This window comes from Cryptomeria japonica, chromosome 9, assembly GCF_030272615.1.
Source record: "Cryptomeria japonica chromosome 9, Sugi_1.0, whole genome shotgun sequence".
In the NCBI taxonomy this organism is placed as follows: domain Eukaryota; kingdom Viridiplantae; phylum Streptophyta; class Pinopsida; order Cupressales; family Cupressaceae; genus Cryptomeria; species Cryptomeria japonica.
In genome coordinates this window covers 536,695,787-536,716,959 of record NC_081413.1, presented here as the reverse complement: position 1 = coordinate 536,716,959, position 21,173 = coordinate 536,695,787, and the positions used below count along the sequence as shown (strand labels likewise).

At 37.3% G+C, this 21,173-nt stretch overlaps 1 protein-coding gene across 4 annotated transcripts in view; it reads right to left on the bottom strand.

Moving 5' to 3' along the window:
* Positions 1 to 21,173, bottom strand: part of LOC131077101 (bifunctional purple acid phosphatase 26) — a 246,894-nt gene that overhangs the window by 223,489 nt on the left and 2,232 nt on the right. The window contains exons 2-4 of one of the 4 annotated variants that reach the window (XM_058014529.2): positions 10,518 to 10,587; positions 10,109 to 10,310; positions 3,006 to 3,206 (exon numbers count right to left, since the gene is read on the bottom strand). In XM_058014529.2, coding sequence (XP_057870512.1) covers positions 3,006 to 3,206; positions 10,109 to 10,300 — 393 coding nt within the window. In that variant the 5' untranslated portion in view covers positions 10,301 to 10,310; positions 10,518 to 10,587. Of the gene's footprint in view, positions 1 to 3,005; positions 3,207 to 10,108; positions 10,311 to 10,506; positions 10,588 to 21,173 lie in introns of all 4 variants that reach the window. The other 3 variants (XM_058014528.2, XM_058014527.2, XM_058014531.2) reach the window with 3 other exon arrangements.

Below are 21,173 nucleotides of genomic sequence, written 5' to 3'. Positions count from 1 at the left end.
GCACTCAAGGAGAATATACAGCAGGCTCGAAATCAGCAGAAGTTGTATGCGGACCAACATAGGGTAGAGCGCAGCTTCGAGGTGGGGGACATGGTGTATTTGAGGCTACAGCCATATAGGCAGTCATCTCTCAAGAGGAGCGGAGCAAAGAACCTGAAGCCTAGATTTTCTGGTCCCTACAAGGTGATTCGCAGAGTGGGCGAAGTTGCCTATGAGCTTGAGCTTCCAGAGGGCAGTCGGGTACACAATGTATTTTATGTGTCAAGGCTTAAGAAAGCCATTGGTCAGAGTGTAGTACCTTCTACAGATTTACCCCCTTTGGATGAGGAGGGGAAGCTCGTGTTAGTACCTGAGGCTATTCTGGACACCAAAGAGAGGAAACTCAGAAACAGGATAGTGAAGGAGTATTTGGTCAGATGGAGAGACCTGCCAGAGGAAGATGCTTCATGGGAGAATGAGCAGGTGATACAGCAGGCTGGACTGAGATTGCTTGAGGACAAGCAATTTCAAGGGGGGCGGACTATAATGTCCTCACTTTAGCAGTTGACCAAGTGTATGTGCGTTAGCCTAGCTCTACATGGTCCCGAGGGCTAACGAAGGGTTTAAGGGGATCCTGGAGTGTTTTGGCCTAGTCATTTCCAGTTTGGGCCAAAACGGAGTTGATTTACTTAGTTTCAGGCATACTTACTATTTTTAGTAAGTCAGCAGGACACAACGGAGACTAGTTTTGGTGATTGGATTCGATACTCCTCGGCGAGAGCTTTTCGACGAGCTATCACTCGCACCATTTGGAGTCCGATTGCTAATATATTTTAATGCCTGAAGTGTTATTAAAGTAACATTTAATTTAATTGTAAAATATTAAAGTGTTACTTTAATATTTATTTTATGGGGATGTGTGCAAATCAAAGGGGCACCCAAGGGAGACATAAGTGAATATTTTAATATGTTTTATATTGCACATCTTTTATCCCACATTGCTCAAGTGAGTTGGGTCAACCTTTGGAAAAAAAATAAAAGGAAGCTTTTGTGGCTTCATTTAGCAGGTTGGATATGAGAAGAAATTGATGTGTGAGTTGCAGATTCGTTCTTGGCATTAGAGGACGTCTATCCTCTCTTGTGACATTCTAGACGTCATTCATTTGGGGTTTGGCCTTTGGAATCCATTGCTATCAGCTTCATTATCAGGCAGATTGGGCACATTTCCAGCTACAGGCAGCAGCACTATTCACTCGGGCTCTATTCACATGACACTATTCACTCTGGCACTATTCACGCAGCACTGTTCACGCGGTACTGTTCACGTGGTACTGTTCATGTCGTACTGTTCACGCTGTACTGTTCACAACTTCACACTGTACTGTTCACGCAGGTACTATTCACGCGGTCACTATTCACGTGGGTACTATTCATGTCACTGTAGCAGCAGGATTGAAAACATTTGCTAGAGCATTTTGTCTATAATGTTGGAGTAATCAGTGAGTTGATAATCTGCCATGTATTTGATTTTATTAAAATCTGAAAATAACATCTTATCAGCAGTAGTTCAATTTTCAGTTTGCATATTATTGTAGTTTCATTCTTGTTCATATTCTGTGATTTCAATTCCATGTAAAACAAACCAACATTTCATTTCTGGAGCCATAAGGGAATTTAAAACATTAAACGGAGAAATAAGGAGTTGGATGCAAACTGTTTGATAAAATTCCTAGCAGCAGTTGGTATGGTTTTTGGGCATTCCAGGGTGTCCATTACACAATAGATACAAAGCATATACAAAGAATACTTACGACCAGCTGAGTTGTGTTTAGAGATGGATAGCAGTGCTTTATAGAGGAAATTCAATTAAATTCAATTTTTTTTATAGAAGTTTGAAATTCAATTAAATTCGAACCTCATCCATGAAAGTTACCGTATCCTATGACTTAGGGTAGAACCATCAGCATTTGTGGAAAAAAAGTTGTGGATGCCTACAATAAAGTGATTCTAAAACATTTCCCATGTGTGAGATCACTGGTACAAGTCCATTAAAAGATTATGCAAAAAGCAGTGCCGATACAAGTCAGACTAGAGTGACTATTAATGTAATTCGTGGACAACAGGAGTGGCCCTAAAGCACTAAGTAACTCACATGTTGACTTTAGGTTAGGGTTTGAACTCCAAAATCAAAGTCAGTTGAAAACTACTTTAATTTTATTTGATTAAAAAGAAATGTACACAAAAGGGAAATACAAAAAAGTGTTCTTTGAGCAGAATTAAGTTACTATGCACTTGAAGTACAAAGTAGCATAGAAGAAATAGTGGTTCCAAATAGGAAGAGCATCAGGACAAAAGATATATTTCTGCTAGTAAAGTGTTTAGTGTGATTTTTTTAATGAAAAGAGACTGTTGGCTGGCAAACACATCTTCCCTTTGTTGCAAGCTGCAACTTAATAACATGGTCCAGTGATCTAAATCTCTTATTTAGTTCATTGATGTGACATGTTTTAGCAACAAATAACTCACATCTCTCTAGAAATCATGCACCAGTAGCCACTTGGTAATAACTTTACAGTTTTTACTGCTGAAGATAAGCATTTCTGGATATTTCCTTTTGCACTTTTATTGCTTTAGTAACAAGAATAGATTGTGTTCTTTTTCATCCCTTTTGTAATTTTCAAAAATTGCATGTGATGTATTTCTTCCTTCCTGTACTAGAAGATTTGGCCCGATTTTGAGTTCTCTGGTTTACTGTTAATCCTAATTTTATGTAGTTTGGTCCAAATGACCTAGCTTGGTCATTTAGGAACAGTAAAATAATTTCAATTTCAGTTGCTTATTCTATCTCATTCTTCTTTCCTTTATCTGAAAGATGATTTACTAAAGTAGTTTTGTGTCTTAAACAATTCCCATTTTTTCATAACCATTGCACCATGGGTGATAACTTATAGTGTTCTTAATTCTAATTCTTGCAGATTGATTACAAAAAGTAATAATCATCCAGTCATACCAGTTAAAAACAATACCTCAAGATCATCAATAAGACAATGATGAATGAAACCAGATGTATAGTTGAAAAATGTGTAGTTTGTTACTAAGCCTTCTGCATGATGATCATAGGTGTGCTCTGTTGTGCCATAAAACACCTCGCTGGATCCAGGCTCTGATGGGGTCACCCAAGATACAATAACTGCCTTTCCTTCATAATCACCTTGAGTGATATGAACCTGTTAAGACAAAATGCCATTGTCTACAGACTATCAGACTTTTCAAGCATGAAATCTAGTACTAGGCTGGAAACAGTAGAATAAATCTCTTGCACCAAAAGTTAGCTTACAATTTTTGCTTACAAAGATTTAAATTTTAATATCATAAAACAAAGATGCATTAGCCTGTTGCAGTGTAAGGCAAACATTTACAGGAAAACGCTTCAATCATCAATAGAACAATGACAAGTCAAGCGTGCAACTCGGCTAGTACAAGTAAAGAATGTGACATTATAGATGAATATGAAACTGTAAGCTTGTTATTTAATTATTTAATGTCTATGTGCTTTTATATGCCTTGAAATTTCATGGCTCTTGATACCCTATGTAAGAAAACAGGGTAAGGATTATCCTAGCTATGCACCATACATATGATGCAAACATCAGAAGAAAAAATATATGCTTCTGGAGTTCCTGAAGATCAGATAATTACAGAGGTGTTTAAAATATACCTCATGGCTGTAAATATAATCCATAGGTTACTGATGCATCTTTTACATACTCCACTAACATGATTAAGAAACTTACTCAGTACTGATTAAGGATCCTTTAGTAATTTATAAGCAAATAAATTTTATTGTACTTTCCCAGCAAGTTCTTATGTGAAATAGTTTTTTTTATACAGCTTTCTGACAATAAAGGTGGATACAAGTGCCAAATCTATTACATGATGCATCCCAAAGAAAGTATTACCAAGCAAGTGCTTATTAAGTGTAAGCCTCAGAAGAATCTTGAGTCTACTGGACCCACCAGTTGGGTTCATGATTAAAACCTTCATGTCATTAGCATCACAGCTATGGGCCATTCACAATTTTCCGCAGTTTTCTATGTAGATGTATTTTTTGACTAACTCAAAGTAGATGAGATTGCTCACTTATTGGTACCAACCCAAAGTATACTTACTCCTCATATCAAAAAAAAGACTCCTTTTGACATTAGCCATACTTTCTTCAAATGGAAATAAAATAAGAAGGGAAAAAAATATTGTCATTATGTATCATCTTCCTTGTGACTGCAACTTCTATACTTCAGATAAGTGTGTAATTATCAACTGAATCTAAAACCATAATCAGATCTAAGGATCTTTTCTGGCTTGGTTTTTCCTCCTAGGAGGTTTTCCCAGGGTAACTTTGTCTTGTCTTTATGCATTCATTTCTTACTATACTTAAATCTGAAAAACAATAAATCTAATTAAACCTAGTTAGAAACAAATTCTAATTTTCAGAGTTTTATCTAATCTGAAAGTACTAAAACTAACATGGTATTAGAGCTATAGGTTAGACCAAATTTCAGATTTAGAATTCAGTACTCCTTTATTTCTAGATTGTTGTCGCATTTGCAGGTCAAGTCAATGGGGCTGAAAGTTGAAGATAGGCTTGATGGGAATCTCAATTTTACTGCATGGAAAGTTCGAATCAAGTTGGCTCTAGAGGAAGACGATCTTCTCCAATTCATAGAAGCGAAAGAGCTAACTGAGCCTACGGATGCAGCCGAGCTAAAAAAATTCAAAAAGGATGCTGTCAAGGCCAGGAAGATTCTCATTGATTCAGTCAAAGACCACCTAGTCACCTCTATTGCCTCATTTACAACTGCAAGGGAAATGTTCAGCCATCTACAAGGTACATATGAAGTTAACAATCTCAGTAGGGCAATTACTTTAAGACAGCAACTACTTAATATCAAAATGGCTAAAGAAGATTCTGTTATTTCCTACTTTATGAGAATTTCAGAACTAAAGAATCAGCTAGGTTTAATTGGCCATAACATGGAAGACAAAGACCTTGTCATGATTGCCCTAAATGGTCTACCTCACTCATGGGAGTCATTTATCCAAACCATAAGTGGCAGGACTGAGTTACCTACCCTTGATCGCCTTAAGAATGATTGCATCCAAGAAGAGTCTCGCCTCATCACAAGAGGGCAAACCAAAAGTCCCCATGTAGATGATCATCACATGCTTGTAGCTCAATGCAAGAAAGGGGGAAATTGGAAGAAACCTTATCCAAAAAGAAATAGGGAATTCAGACCATTTAGTTCCCAACACCATTGGAAGAAACCAAGAGATACCTCGCGTGTCCGATGCTTTAGATGTGACAAATTTGGTCACTATGCTAAAGAATGTCAGAATAACCCTAACCAAAGTGAAGCCAACCTAAATGAAGTCTCAGAACAAAATGATGACTTCTTATTCATCTCCGCTCTGTCTAGCAGTGTTCCTTCAGATAGCAATACATGGTTGATTGATAGTGGTGCCTCCAGACACATCACAGGTTACTGTGATCGCCTTTCAAGCTTAGTAGAAAAGGATACCAGCCTTCAAGTGGTAATTGGTGATGACGCTCGTTATTCGGTAAGAGGTTCTGGCTCTACTTCCCTGAATTTAGATTCTGGTATTTCCTTGCACCTCAGTGATATCTTGTTTGTTCCTAGAATTAAAAAAAACCTAATCTCCATTTTTGCTCTGGAAGATAAAGGTTATCAAATTGCATTTTATGAGAGAAAAGTTCTTGCTTGGCCTAAGAAAGCTAGTTTTAAATCTGCTCGTATAATTGGTCATAGATATGATAGTCTTTATAAGCTCTCTACAAACCCTATTCAAGCCCTCATTAATGAGGCTCCAGAATCATGTGAGTTATGGCATAGAAGACTTGGACACTTGCATTATCAAGCTCTTCCATCCCTTAAAAAGTTAGTCAAAGGTATGCCTAAACTCAGTCAAATTCATGATAACACTTGTAAAGGTTGTGCTATAGGCAAAAATGTTAAAAGTCCATTTCATAAAAGTGAAAATAGAGCTAAAGACAAACTAGAACTTATTCACTCTAATTTATGTGGTCCTATGTCTATAGCATCTCCTAGTGGATTTCTTTATTACGTAATCTTCATAGATGACTTTTCTAGGAAAACTTGGATCTACTTCTTGAAATCTAAAGAATCTGATGAAGTCTTAAATAAATTTAAAGAGTTTAAAGCATTAACCAAAAACTCCTCTGGTAAAAGAATTAAATGTTTAAGATCTGACAATGGAGGTGAGTACACCTCCGGTAGTTTTTATGATTTTTGTGTTGAGTCAGGAATTAAGAGGGAGTTTTGTGTTCCTTACAATCCTCAACAAAATGGTGTTGCTGAAAGAAAGAATAGGACTATTGTGGAGGCTGCAAAGGCTATGATCCATGATCAAGACTTGCAGACCTTCCTATGGGCTGAGGCTTCTAGAACAGCAGTGTATATCCAAAATAGATGTCCTCATCGTGCTCTAAAGAACATGACCCCGGAAGAAGCCTTCACAGGATCCAAACCAGACATTAGTCACCTCAGAATCTTTGGAAGTCCCGTTTATGTTCATGTGCCCAAGGAAAAGCGATCAAAGTTGGAACCCTCCAGAAATAAAGGCATGCTAGTCGGGTATAGTGAATCCTCCAAGGCATTCAGGATTTATGTCCCGGGTCAAAGGTATGTTGAGGTAAGTAGGGATGTTACATTTGAAGAAGACATTGCTTTTAAGAAATCAAAAGGTTCTTGTGTTATTGATGAAGCTAATGACAATCAAGATATAAATGTTGATACTAACCTTGAGATTCAGAGGGAGCAAGTTGAACCTCCACCTCAAGATGATCATGATGATCCACCAGAGCCCATGAATCCCACTGATATTCCTAGTGACATTGTCATTACCAAAAAGAGGCCTCTTTGGGTAAGAAACACCATTCAAGAAGTCTATATTGAGCAACCTGAGGGTTATGAGATTCAGGATAGATTAACCCATGTGTGCAGGTTAAAGAAAGCTCTGTATGGCCTTAAACAAGCTCCTCGTGCTTGGTATGAAAGAATTGATAAATACTTGCTAAGTCTAGGCTTTTGTAAAAATGATGCTGACTCTAACATATACTTTAAGGTAGCCAATGATGAAATGCTAATTCTAGTTCTTTATTTGGATGACTTATTCCTTACTGGGAAAGATGAACTTATTATTAGATGCAAGAAAGAACTAGCTTCAGAATTTGAAATGAAAGATTTAGGTCTAATGCATTATTTTCTAGGTCTAGAAGTATGGCAAAGATCTAACGAAATTTTTCTAAGTCAAGGAAAATATACTATTGACATTTTGAAAAGATTTAGAATGATGGATTGTAAACCTATGTCCACTCCTATGGAATCTAACTTAAAGAAGTTAAGTGTTTCTGCAGCTAACTCTGATTTTGCAGGTCCATCCGAGTACCGGCAGTTGATTGGATCACTGATGTATCTAGTTAACACTAGACTAGACATATGTTTTGCTGTGAATGCTCTCAGCCAGTTCATGAGCATGCCCAAACATGTTCATATTGTTGCAGCCAAGCATATCCTAAGATACTTGTGAGACACAGTTGGTTTTGGGCTGAAGTATCCACTTAACACTCCAATAACCTTGGAAGGTTATTCAGATGCAGACTGGGCTGGAAGCATCAAAGACAGGAAAAGCACCTACGGTATTTGTTTTAGCTTGGGATCTGTAGTGATCTCTTGGCTTGCAGAAAACAATCCTCAGTGGCATTGAGTATTGCTGAAACTGAGTATATTGCAGCAAGTGTAGCTTTCAGAGAAGCAGTGTGGCTTCGTAAGCTTCTTGCTGGGCTGTTTGGTCAGCCATGGGATCCTACAGTTATTCACTGTGATAACCAGAGTTGTATTAAAATGTCTATCAATCCAGTGTTTCATGACAGGTCAAAACATGTGGAAACCCACTATCATTTCATTCGGGATATGGTGCAAAGAGGTGTTATTCAGCTGAAGTATGTCAGCACTAATGAGCAAGTTGCAAATATTCTTACCAAGCCTCTATCCAAAGTGAAGTTTGTGTACTTCAGGGACAGACTTGGTATTGTGGAAAATGAAACCCTAATTGAGAGGTAGTCTCAATCTCAGTGATACATTGTGCTGTACCAAACCACCCTCTACGGGCAATGTAAGGTGGTATTGTAAACTTCTCAGAGAGAAGTATAATTATTAACCATCCTCTGCGGGCAATGTAAGATGATATTGTAAATGTTAACCACCCTCTGCGGGCAATGTAAGGTGGTATTGTAAACTTCTCAGGGAGAAGTGTAATTGGTAACCATCCTCTGCGGGCAATGTAAGATGGTATTGTAAATGTTAAACCATCCTCTGTGGGCAATGTAAGATGGTATTGTAAAATTTCTCAGGGAGAAGTGTAATTGTTAAACCATCCTTTGCGAGCAATGTAAGATGGTATTAGTGTAATTGTTGACCATCCTCTGTGAGCAATGTAAGATGGTAAAAAAGATACTCTCCACCCTCTGCGGGCAATGCAAGGTGGATCCAATCTATGCTTGTGTGCAAGACAGAAGATTATGGTTATGATTCTCTTCCCTAATTAAGAGGGAGCGTTGTTTATAATTAGGGCCTGGCAGATTCCAATTGCCTTGGGCAACATTGGAATCCGCCTAAAGGGGGCCAGGCCCTATACCTTTCAGCTACTCCAAAAGGTCCCCACGCTACACCTTGATAGGGCCGACCCTATCCTCTACAACAAAAGAAATTAAATAAATTAATTTATAAATTAAAAGGGTAAAGCCGACTTGATTAAGGTTGTTTGCTCTCATATAAATAAAGCATACACTCCTCACAATATCATCAAATCAGTTCAAGTAAAATGCGAAATACAAATGCAAGATAGCGAAATCCTTGGTGAGCAGCAGATCACAGCGAACTTCATTCATACACAGCAGATCACAGCGAACTCCATTCATACATAGCAGATTACCAGTTAAGTTACAGCGAACTCCATTCATGTGCAGCAGATCACCAATTTGATCACAGCAGACAGCAAGCTATCATTAAAACAGTGATCTCCATTGAAGGCTCAAGCAAAGGACTGTGAACTAGTTGGAAGGTGCAGTTAACCCTTGTTATGCACAGCAAGACAAGGTAGAAGGGCTTCAAATCATGATCACTGCCAGCAAGCTAGTTGTGTAGTCTTCTGTATCATCTTCCTTGTGACTGCAACTTCTATACTCCAGATAAGTGTGTAATTATCAATTGAATCTAAAACCATAATCAGATCTGAGGATCTTTTCTGGCTGGGTTTTTCTTCCTAGGAGATTTTCCCAGGGTAACTTTGTCTTGTCTTTATGCATTCATTTCTTACTATACTTAAATCTGAAAAACAATAAATCTAATTAAACCTAGTTAGAAACAAATTCTGATTTTCTGAGTTTTATCTAATCTGAAAGTACTAAAACTAACATTGCAGGCATCTCTCATAATAAATACACACATTGTATGAGCTTCCGATATATTATTCTAGACATGAATTTCTCTAGAAATCAGTTGTATATTTCGAATTGGTTATGAAATTCTTGTTATATTTCTAGGATATTACTAGTTTGTAGGTCCTTGAAGCCATTATCAATTTGGCAATGCTCACAAATAGTATTCTATTGATATTGAATGAATATATTCTTTAAAAAAAGCCTTTTAGTTGCCAACATCATTGAAAACTACAGCTATGTTCAATTTCCCTGTTCAAGAACTATTTAGCTAGAGACACCCTGATATATATCATATTCACCTAGATCTGCAGTGTTGACCTGGATTGTATCTGCTCTGCCAGATCCATTTGTAAGTACATCCAACCCAGGCAATTCGTCATTTCTCAACAAAAAAATTCAAAAAAAATGAAAGGCACTCACATAACCTCACTTCTAGCTACTTACTCCTGTACAATATAGTCCTTCACAATTAAGCATACCATCGAAATCTGAGATTGTATAAAATGCATTCAATATCACATGAAGCATTGCAAAAGTATGCTCTACATAGTCCTAATATACAAACAACTAGTAACTTTGGAACATAGTCACCTGTTGTGGAGCATTGTAGCCCTTTGGTGTTGCAAACGCTGGATAGTCCAGGGGCATATCAGTAGATGGCCATTGTGGCCGAACATAATTGCTAGTTACTCCAGCATTTATATTCCTTGAATAAAAAAACAGCCCCAGAAACACACTCAAATATAGTTGGAGTTGCCTTGTAATGTGTCCAGAGTGTAACATTATTCACTGTCTGTAAGGTCCAGAAAAGTATAGTATAAGTTTTGGGATGAATAGAAAGCGCCATCATGAAAATGTTGATTAAAAGTACCAAGTAAAAGTGATTAAAAAGACTATTAACCTATGAAAAAATTTCAATTCTTAAAGCAATAAAAAAGGAAATATAAATGACAAATAGAGGAAAATGGGGGAAACTTGGAAAGACCTACATGCTCCTTACTTCTTAATACAACACCAATACGCCACCAAGTTTTAAAATAGCACAGCACACTCTGAATGACAACTAATATCTACAAGAAATAAAGAAATTTTCCATTTAAAATGGTTTTGGTCCATGTGGCAGAAATCAGAGTGCCACTCAAGACAGCTAGCTTGTTAGCAACATAACTTTAAAACTGTAGCTCAAAATGAACCTATTCCAAAGGCATCTGAAAGCTTATAGTATGTAGAATGTGATGTAAGAGTGTACAACTACATCAGGGAAAATTTGACCCTGAAGAACATACTAGAAGGGTTGAAAATTACAAAATACAATTCTGATAGATTCAAAAAGTACCTGCAAATTTTGTTTGTTCTTGCCATCCATAAAATTTGTGGAGAACAAATTGATTAGGGGCAATAAGCAGGACTGTAGTCCCTCCTCTATTCACAAGGAAGGCTTCCCTTCTCTAACTACCTTGATATGCACAATGATGAAATAAACAGCCTATGTACATATTTACAAGGAATTTGTTGAAGATATAGCATTTGAAAACATTCAAAATGATTGAGCATAAAAAATGGCATTCTTGAAGGAGTAGCAATATAATTCTTTCTCCTATGTCAGATTTGCATAAATTAAAAGAAATTCACCCAAAACAGTGTCGAGGACTAGCGAACAAGATCTTTAAAAAACGACTGTTATTGTAAAGTGAAATCTCACAAAAACAGTGTAGAGAATTTGCAAGACAGACATCAATGATAAGTATTAGATGGCATAAAAGGTATTTATCATATTCATTCCAAAAGATTTTATACCATTTATTCTCACAAAACGAACAACTTCAAAGCATTACTGTCCAACATAAAGAGGTTTCAAGATTAAAAAATGAGAGTAATAATATTCTTTTATAACAATCCCAAGTAGGTATAAACATAACTACTTTTATAATTAGCTTCTAACTAATAACTAATTAAACACCTTTTAATAACTAACTACAGCAAACAAATCCCAAAGAAACTTAAATGACCTTTAAGTCAATTACAAAACAACTTTAAGTTGAGACAAGGTCCACCTGCACTTTAGATCACATCCATTCATCATCAAGTTCTACATTCGCTTCAATTTTATCTAATGATGATTGCCTTGATGTGGGAGTATTCTACTTGTCAACAACTTCACCCATTGAAACAAAATTTAAGGTTTTGAATTCCCTAGAATCTACTTTGTTGAAGAATTAATCAATCGGCTCAAAGCTTCTTGATTGTGAGGTCTGCAACACACAACTGCAAGCCAGCTATGCTAGAGAAGAAATCACAAGCTTCCTAGAGAATAGCTTATTAATAGGAGTATCAAGTGAAGAGGCCAAAAACCTTTTTAAATTGTCATGAATCTGAAACAAGACAGCATTTTTTGAGAAACCAAAAGAGGACCATCATGTGCATCATTTAAGTGTAGTTATTTCTCACCTAGGTCCTAATTACACATCAGTTAAGCTTAATTACGGAACTGCATAGGAGTTGTTGGAGCATTTCCACCTTATGTGGACTTTATCAAGGTATCTATTTATCATATCCACTTATAGTGGTTGCACTTTTCCACCTTTGGTGGGTGAGCCACCTTTTGTGGTGTTATCACACTATCACCTATCCACTTTAGGCAGGGTGATGGCTTTTCATTGAGGCTATCAAGTCATGAGATAATGACACTTGTCATTATTGTCATTATCTCATTCACTCCTTTGTACTCACCTTGGCTATCTAACCAAGGGGTCTCCTATGCACATTTATCCATTTTGTATTGCATCATTGATGAGAATATAGTATATTCTTGTCGCATTATTTCTCTCTTGTTATTGTGTTTTTGATTAGGCCTCTAGATCTTGGGTAGCTACCTACATAGCCAAATCTTACATAGTATCGAAGCCATTAGGGTGCCACTAGATAGTCATTTTGAGAGAATTTTGGTGCAATTTGGAGTTTTGTAATTTTTGGCTTTCTATTGCAGGGCAAAATTGGAGCTTGTTGTGTCAAATCTAAGGCCACCATTGAATTCAAGAGCTTCAAGAAAGTCAGAATTGCCTTTTGTTTTGTCCAAATCTGACTCCAGAGGCCAAGTTTAGAGCCATTTGAAGTTTGGAGGTGGTTATCAAATCCAAGTCCTACAATTTCTGAGCATTTTGGGCCAAAACCGACATCGCCATCATGCTCAGAAGGCCAAAAAACCCCAACATCGCCAATCAAATAGCCCAAATCGAATTAGTTGACCCGGAGCCCTCAAAAATTTATCTATTGGTATGGGTGTCATAATTACCTATTGGTACGATTTATTAAAGAAATTTAAAAAAATTCCTAGTTTTCTGTGAATTATTTTTATTATAAAAATATATCAAAAAAATTGAAAATATTTCACAATTTTTTATCATTGTAAAAGTTTCTTTTTAAAGTCAAAAAAAAATTCTTTACAAAATTTCATACCTGTGTAGAGGCAGGGTACTTGCGTAGCAAGTGAGCGAGTCCCGACATGCCAAGTGGCAAGCTTCTATTTTCCTCCACCACACACCATCAATGGGCCCCACAAGGTCCACAATCAACTACACCTTCCACAGTCAATACCAACTTCGACCACGTCATCAGCACGAGAGTGCCACGTGGCATATCCACGTCATTGCAAGGTAATCGATCAACTATACTATCAATGCCACATCAATGCCTAGTTAGGTCACATCAATGCCCAACCAATGCCACATCAACACCCATTCAGCCCTATCATCAATGCCCAATCAACTACTAACATCAGCATTATTGACCACATGTGCACCCCCTCTCAAATGAGTTTTTGAAATTGCAGTTCAACTTTGAAGAATAGTGGTTTTTTGACAGGGCTTACTGTCCAATCCTCGATTTTGCAACTTTTGGTGCTCTATTCAGACTCATACAACCTCCTTTTTAAGTGCCATTTTTTTGAACGTGCATGATTTTTCGTCTAGTTTACAATGGTGCCATCAGTTTGTAGTTATTGTGAATAGAAAAATTACTTTAAGCATATGGTCTTTTTTGGCCTATTTTGGCATATGTAATGCTTAGATTTTAGTTTGGTCTTTTGCATCAATAATTTGAGTCTGCTATAGCCTAATTGAGGTAGTTGTAATCATTTAAATCAGAAGTACACTTTGCCTTCATTTCCAAGTGGCCATTGTACACGCATAAGTGCCAAATCATCTTTTTGGGGAGGTTCTTTGTTTGAATGAATTGGGGGGGTATCTTGTGTGCTTGTGCCTCTCTCTCTCCTTTGTGCTCTTTTGATTTTCACTTATGGGTTCTCCTAAATTTCCACTTGACAAACAATCTTCTTTCCATCAATCAAATCACTCACAGTACAACAAGGAAGTCTATGGAGTTCACTCCCAATTCAATTATCATTGGAGACTTGGAGAATAGAGCTATCAATATAACTGGGGTTGTGGATCATGCATCTTGGTTGTACTCCTTTTTAGACTTTGTTCCTATTGATGACTTTGATTCTTTCGATGATGATCACACTTCTAGTGTGGATTCTGATATTGAGGAGAACTTTCGTTACTTGAACTTAGGTGTTCTCAAATGTCATCCAATTCTTGAACCTTGCATTTCATCTCCTCCTATTGATAATCACATCTACTGTTGCTCCTAATGATACTTGTGTTGCTACAGTTTTGGCTTCTTGTGATTCAATGCAGGGAGATATACATTGTCTTCCAGCTACAAATCCTTGGGATGATTATTTGACAGACATTGCAGGTTTGCTTGTGGAGTCCTACATTGCAGATTTGGGAGACATCATTGATGATATTCATCTTCTCTTTGATGGAGATGATCCTTCTTCAATTGTTGCAAGGGAGCACTCTGACCCTCTTGTTCATTCTCTATATGATCATTCTTTCAAGATTGATGTGATTTTGGATACTTATGTACAACATTTGAAGGAGATCTCTTTGTCTTTAGAGAAGACACTTGAATCTTTGGATCATGTTCTACATTCATCTTTACTAGATCCTATATTGTCTTCTTCAAAAGTGTGGCCTAGTACACCTATTTTGAAAGGGGCAACTTTCAGCATCAACATGGGGACACTTGAGCAGCTTTCAGAGACTCCACACATTTTGAGATTTCTTCCTACATATTCCTTTCAAGATTAGGGAGACTTCATACATACACCTTTGGTTTTGTTTCTTCCTAAGGGGAGGAACATTGTTCAACACTCGTGGAGCAGCTTCTACATCCATCTTGGAGTATCTACCATTGGTGCACATTCTACATTGAGGGGGGCTACATGGTCTCTCTTATTCCCTCTTATGGGGGGGACATTTTCCTCACATGGGGTTTATGTTCTTCTCATTCTTCTTTAAGAATTCTTTTGTTTATTCATCTCTCTTTTGGGGGGAGTTTTTTCCCACAATATTTTCTCCCTTTCTCTGTTTGTGAGAGATTGCATTGCATTTGTACATGGGTACCTAACATGGCCTAGTAGTCAAAACCCATCTTGCATTGTTGGCTTTTGTGTACATTCTCCCTAAGTTGCACTTAAGGGGGCTTGTTAGTGTAATTAAGGTATTTTACCTTGGTTATTTCTCACCTAGGTCCTAATTATACATCACTTAAGCTTACTTAGAGAACTACATAGGAGTTGTTGGAGCATTTTCACTTTAGTTGGACTTTATCATGTTATCTCTTTATCATATCCACTTATAGTGGTTGCACTTTTCCACCTTTGGTGGGTGATCCACCTTTTGTGGTGTTATCACACTATCACCTATCCACTTTAGATGGGGTGATAGTTTTTCATTTAGGTTATCATGTCATGAGATAACAACACTTGTCATTATCTCATTCACTCCTTTGTACTCACCTTGGCTATATAACCAAGGGGTCTCCTATGCACATTTATCCATTTTGTATTGCATCATTGATGAGAATACAATTTATTCTTGTTACATTATTTCTCTCTTGTTATTGTGTTTTCCATTAGGCCTCTAGATCTTGGGTGGCCACCTTCATAGCCAAATCTTACATGTTACACCATGAAGATGGAGGATCAACAAAACATCATTAAGATGTTGGTGATTCTCCCCTATAGAAAGCGAAAGAATTCAATTTAATATTTTGAGAACAAGTATGCTCAGAAGTGCAGAACACCACTCCAACCCACGAGAATCAATCCCTATCCAAAAATCATGTTTTGCCACCATCTCCCATCATTGTTGCCTAATAGAGACTTTAGCCAATCTCTCCTCCCGTTTTGCTTAATCCTAAATAGTTCTCAATGTTGTGACCATCTCGATTACATGAAACACCTCTTGTATTGCCTAATCATAAATAGTTCTCAATGTTGTGGCCATCACGATTGCATAAGACACACCACTCCACCTTCATCTTCAATCTTCATCCTCACAATGTATTCAAAATAATCTTGCCTTTTGTGATGCATGTAATCTCCCTTTATAAAGCCCTCAAAATCACAAGTAATACACAACATAGCCTCCTTTGTTTCCTAAGACTTAGGGCTCATCAAATTTTCAATACTTTGGACCATTTTCACATTCTATGTTTCCACCCTTAGGCTTATACCTAAAGCTCCCCACATATCACTATTACCTTCATTCCTCGATGTTGCTTTCAAGGCTCTTCTCTACATTACATATGTCTAATGACTAATCCATCACTTGGCATGATCATGCCACCACTAACCCATTCCTTGTGCTAATCATCAATCATGCAAAATGGTTGCTTTGTCACAAGGTCACAAAACCATTGCATAGATTCCAAGACCGCCTATTTAATGTCCTTCAAAGAAAAAACGTATTGTTGCCTCATTTCCTCGTACTAGAAATCATAGTTGAACTACTCGCCAAAACCAAAAACTCACCAAGGCCCAAAAAAAATACTCAAGAAAAACTCGGCCAATACTCGGCAAAAAACTCAGGGACTTAAAAAATTGCTTAAATTTAATTAGAAATGCATTTTTTTGCAAAATTCAATGAGAAGATGCGTCCAATGAGTCAATAAATGAAAACACAAAAGGAACAAGCTGAGTCTAGATATATTTAAACGCAAAGTGGGTACAAAATCGCATCCTAATGAGAAATGTTGATGGCTAGAAGCAAAATAGTAAATAGTTTTTGTAGAACTAAAAGTAAATACATCAATAATATTACATCTTCATCTTCCCATCTCTAGTAAAAACTAGGGGAGAGGCAGAACTAGAGGGTCTAGTCCTAGAAGTCTGTTGTGGGTGTGCCACGTGACTGTGCCTCCTCGCTCAGTATGACTAGCTTAGGTTGTGGCTCGTCCTCCATCCTGGATGTAGCTTTGCCTCTAGCTACACTTGGCACTGGCAATGACTCATCCTCCTCAATGTCATCCAATGTGAAACCAAATCCACCCCCTTCCTCCTCCATAACTTGCCTCTCCAAATCATTGATGTCATCCTCTATAAACAATGAGGCTGCTCCTACGTTGTCCAATCACTGTAAGGATCTATATCATCCAAATCAATTGGACCAGTAGATGCTTCCTCTACCTTCCTTATGCGCAACCGAAGATTATATTGCACAAAGACAAGCTCATTAAGGCATTTTTGGGCTAACTTGCTCCTCTTCTTCGTGTGGATGGCCTTAAACAAGCTCCAATAGAGCTCACAACTGGATGAACTACAAGGCTGACATAAGATTCTGAGGGCAAAATTTTTGAGATTTAGGGTATTTCCACCACAACTTTGCCACCAAGCATCTGAAAAATAAAATTAGGTTGAGCATAGCACCCCTCACAAGGGTCTGAGGGTGATAAAGAGAGGGGTAGAGAGATAGGTATAGATCTTGGGGGAGAGAGGAGAGAATGAGATGGAGAGTGGTAGAAAGGGAGATAGAAGAAGAGTGATAGGGAGATAGATAGGTCTAAAATTCGGGACAGATAAAGTGAGTGAGATAGAGAGAGCGAGAGAATGCTAATAGGAGCCTACTGATTATTGAAATTTGACTGTCTGAAAAATTTAAAAGATCTTCTAAAACCTAGAATTTGCATTATAACTCCTAGAGATCTGAAACCACTCTCAAACATCCTGTCAATATATACATGAAATATAACTTAAAGTATAAGAATACTTAAATGTTATATTTCATGTATATATTTTGATGAAGATAATGAGATTGACTTGAAAAAAAAAATTAGATAATCATGTTTGGGCCTTTTTTTTAATGCAGTCGAGTTTATCCTAGAAACTCACCAAGTTTTTCCTAAGAACTCGGCGAGTTTCTCCTACAAGTCAAAGTCGTAAATACTCGCCAAGCAAAAAAACTCGTGAGTTTTTGAAAACTTGCCAAGTTTTCAGCAAGTAGTCCATCTATGCTAGAAATCATTGAGGAAAGCAATTTGCAATTCTACAATTAGAAAAATGCCTAGTGGATCAAATTTGTGATACCATTAATGAGCCTAAATTAATAGCACCATAACAAACTCGATAGCTCTACTCAAGATTTCAGCGCTTTATTTCTACATCCTCATAACCCCTATAATCTAGTAGAGTGAATCCTATGCCCCTAGCACATAGTGAATTGGTGATAGTGACAACAGAGTCTAGTTCACATTTTTCCCAACTACTCATATTAAACTCTCAACCAATTCATTTATTGGATATTATCAATGATCTGGAAGGATCTAGCAATAGTGTCTCTAATGCTAATGCTAAGAACATTATCATGGTTTGTGGTACTTGTAGCACCACTTCCGTGGTCTATGATACACTAGAGCACCTCTCAGATGCTTGCAATAACACCAAGACCAACCATCTATCTATCACAAATGTTGGACTCTAACAATGCCAACAAGCAATCTACACTAGATCGGGCTCAACAATAACCATACTTCTACCAAATGTTCTATAGTTTCAACTTTCTACCATGGCTTCAACATGGTCCAATACACCTCCAGGCCAAATTATGCTGATCACTATATTTTTCAAGTGTTACTATTTGGACATCAAACAATGTAGTCACCATGATGATCTAGGTAGCACCCCTAAGGCTCATGTTGTGCCAATCCATCCACTAGCACAACACACAACTACTAATCACACTGCTCAACAATTGAGAGGTGATAGTCACACAAAGAAATGATTAAACTTCCATAACGATTCTCAGCGTTCATGGCATGTAATATACACACAACTTAGCAGATGTACAAATAAGTAAATGGAAACAATTAGATTAGATGAAAGCAATCATACATCTTTCTCGAGTGTAATGTCCCCATCTCAGGCCTAATCAATTTGGTGACAATTAGCCTATTTCCTCAATAACTGTAGGCTAATTGGTTACGGTAATGGGACTCCAAAGTTCTTGGAGAGCATAAGTTCAATCTTTCTTGGTTTCTATTTATGGCAATGAGCTCAACTGGCGGTATGGATCGCAGTGATACTTTTAGAAACATTTTCAAACTCTCAAGGTGTTCTCCAAACATCTTGGAGAGAACAGCTATTTTTAGTAAATCTTTGAGTTGGCACCAGTCATCATCCCACTCCTTTAGTTTCATCATGACATGATCAGAATTGGATTCTGAAGTCCCGACAATGCTTTCTGAACTCAGGTGGAATATTTAAAATATACACATAATATTCTAATGTTTAATGATAAAATATTTGCTTTAGTGTTATGTTTAATTAAAATTGCTTATGTCGCCTCAAAAATAGACACCTAGGGGCAAAGGTAGGAAACTTGCACATGAAAAGTCATTTTATAATTTGAAAAGGTCTTGGTGGGAAAATGAATTATTTTATATTTTCAAATTGGCATCTTTCCCTCCAAAGCCATAAAAAGAGGTTGAGAGGGTTCATTTTGCATATGTTGAAGATTTGTTACTATTATGCTATCGGATTGAACCTACGAGTTCTTCCTTAATCTTTTGAAGAAAAATCCTCTTTAAATTTCTAGTTTCAGATTTGAAAGATAATCCATAGCTAGACTCAGTGTGGTTTCATTTCAGGAATCACATTATTGCAGATTGAAGATTTAGTTTTTCTATTCAATCTTGAAGGTTTTTTATGTGTTCTGAGTTGTGCAAGATTTGGGGTACGATTTTGCACTTCATTTCAATTGATATTTGGTTTGTTTCGAAGTGTTTCCAGTTCGGGTTTCAGCTGGCCATATAGCTCTCACGGAGCAAGTTGTACCACTCATAATTGTTGGTATACTTGCTAAGAGCATTGGAAATCGTTTGAGGCTGGTGTAATTTGTATCCCGTGGCAAGTTGACTCTTTTGAGGAGGTTTTTAACTCTGTTTGTGAGTTGCACTAATTCCAAGAAGGGTCGTACCACATACATGGAATGCCTGGAGCATGGCGTGGGAAGCTAATAACATCACATTACAAATATTGGTTTGGATCTCTGTTTGCTGGTGCTCTTAATCACAATTTCCTCTTGCAATACCCATTCTTTTCGTTGGTGCTTTGATGTCTAAAGCTTGCTGTATAATTCATAGTTTCATAGTAGCTTTCCTTTCAATATTCTATCTCTATGTTCTTCTGCTTGTCTTCCAATGGCTAAAAGGTCTGTATAGTGCTTCTGTCAAGCTGATCCCTCTGATAGCCCTGCATTTGCTAAAATTTCCATGGTGGAAATCCCTCTCCCGTCTGATCCTTTGCAGACCTACCCTAGATATAGTATTATGAATAATATCATGGTGGTAAATGATAACATCAAATTTGGATCACTGAGGATCTTCCTGCCAATGTTCAGACTGAGAAGGAAACTATTGACAAGAAATTGTAGTATCTTGTTGTGCATATATGTAATGTCCCCTTCTCGATTATGTACTTTTAGTGGTCCATTGGTCTATTCCTAAAATCCATAAGCTATGTGGAATGAAGAATTAGGGTTTCAAACGTTGGTGAGGCGAGAACTTACTATTTTAGTAAGTTAGGGGTTGGTTGTTTGGATGATGATGTCCTACTGAGCTTTCCATGCTCTGTCACTGGGTGCGAAGATCATGCTTTTCGAAGCAATAATTCATGACTTACTATTTTTAGTAAGTGACAGTATGGAGTATTTCTATTTTTGGCAATGGACAGGGTCCTGGTCTTGCAACAGTTCTTTGGTCTTCTTTACTCCGATTCATCCTAGTTTCTGTTAATGATCAATATGGGAGTCATAAGTAATTTAATTAAATATTATTTCCTTATCAAAGGTTTATTTAAATATTTGCAGTTACTGATTAATTGTTGAGGATGACTTAGGGGAAAATAATTAATTAATATTCATATGATTATTTCCTAAGTCAAAGGGCGAAATTGTTGGTGGCCATTTAGGAGGATTAAACATCTTTGGTTTAATGTTTAATATTGCAAAAAGATGCCACCATAAGGAAAGTTCGAACTTGCCTAGGAAAGGTAAGTGGGCGCCATGTTGGTGGGGAGACATAAGGCGAAATGAAAGTGAATTTGAATGGAGTTTGGCGCCATTTTCATTTGCATTTGGGAAGGCGTGAAGTTATAAATATGAGCCTTGGGCTCTCATTTTGGCTATCTTGAAAATTTGCATTGTTATGTTGCCGGATTGGCGTCAGAACTTGAAGCTTCGGAGTGCGGCTCCCTGGTGCTTTCCAGTTTTGTACTTGAGATATAGAACTTAGCTGCGTGTTGTAATCTATG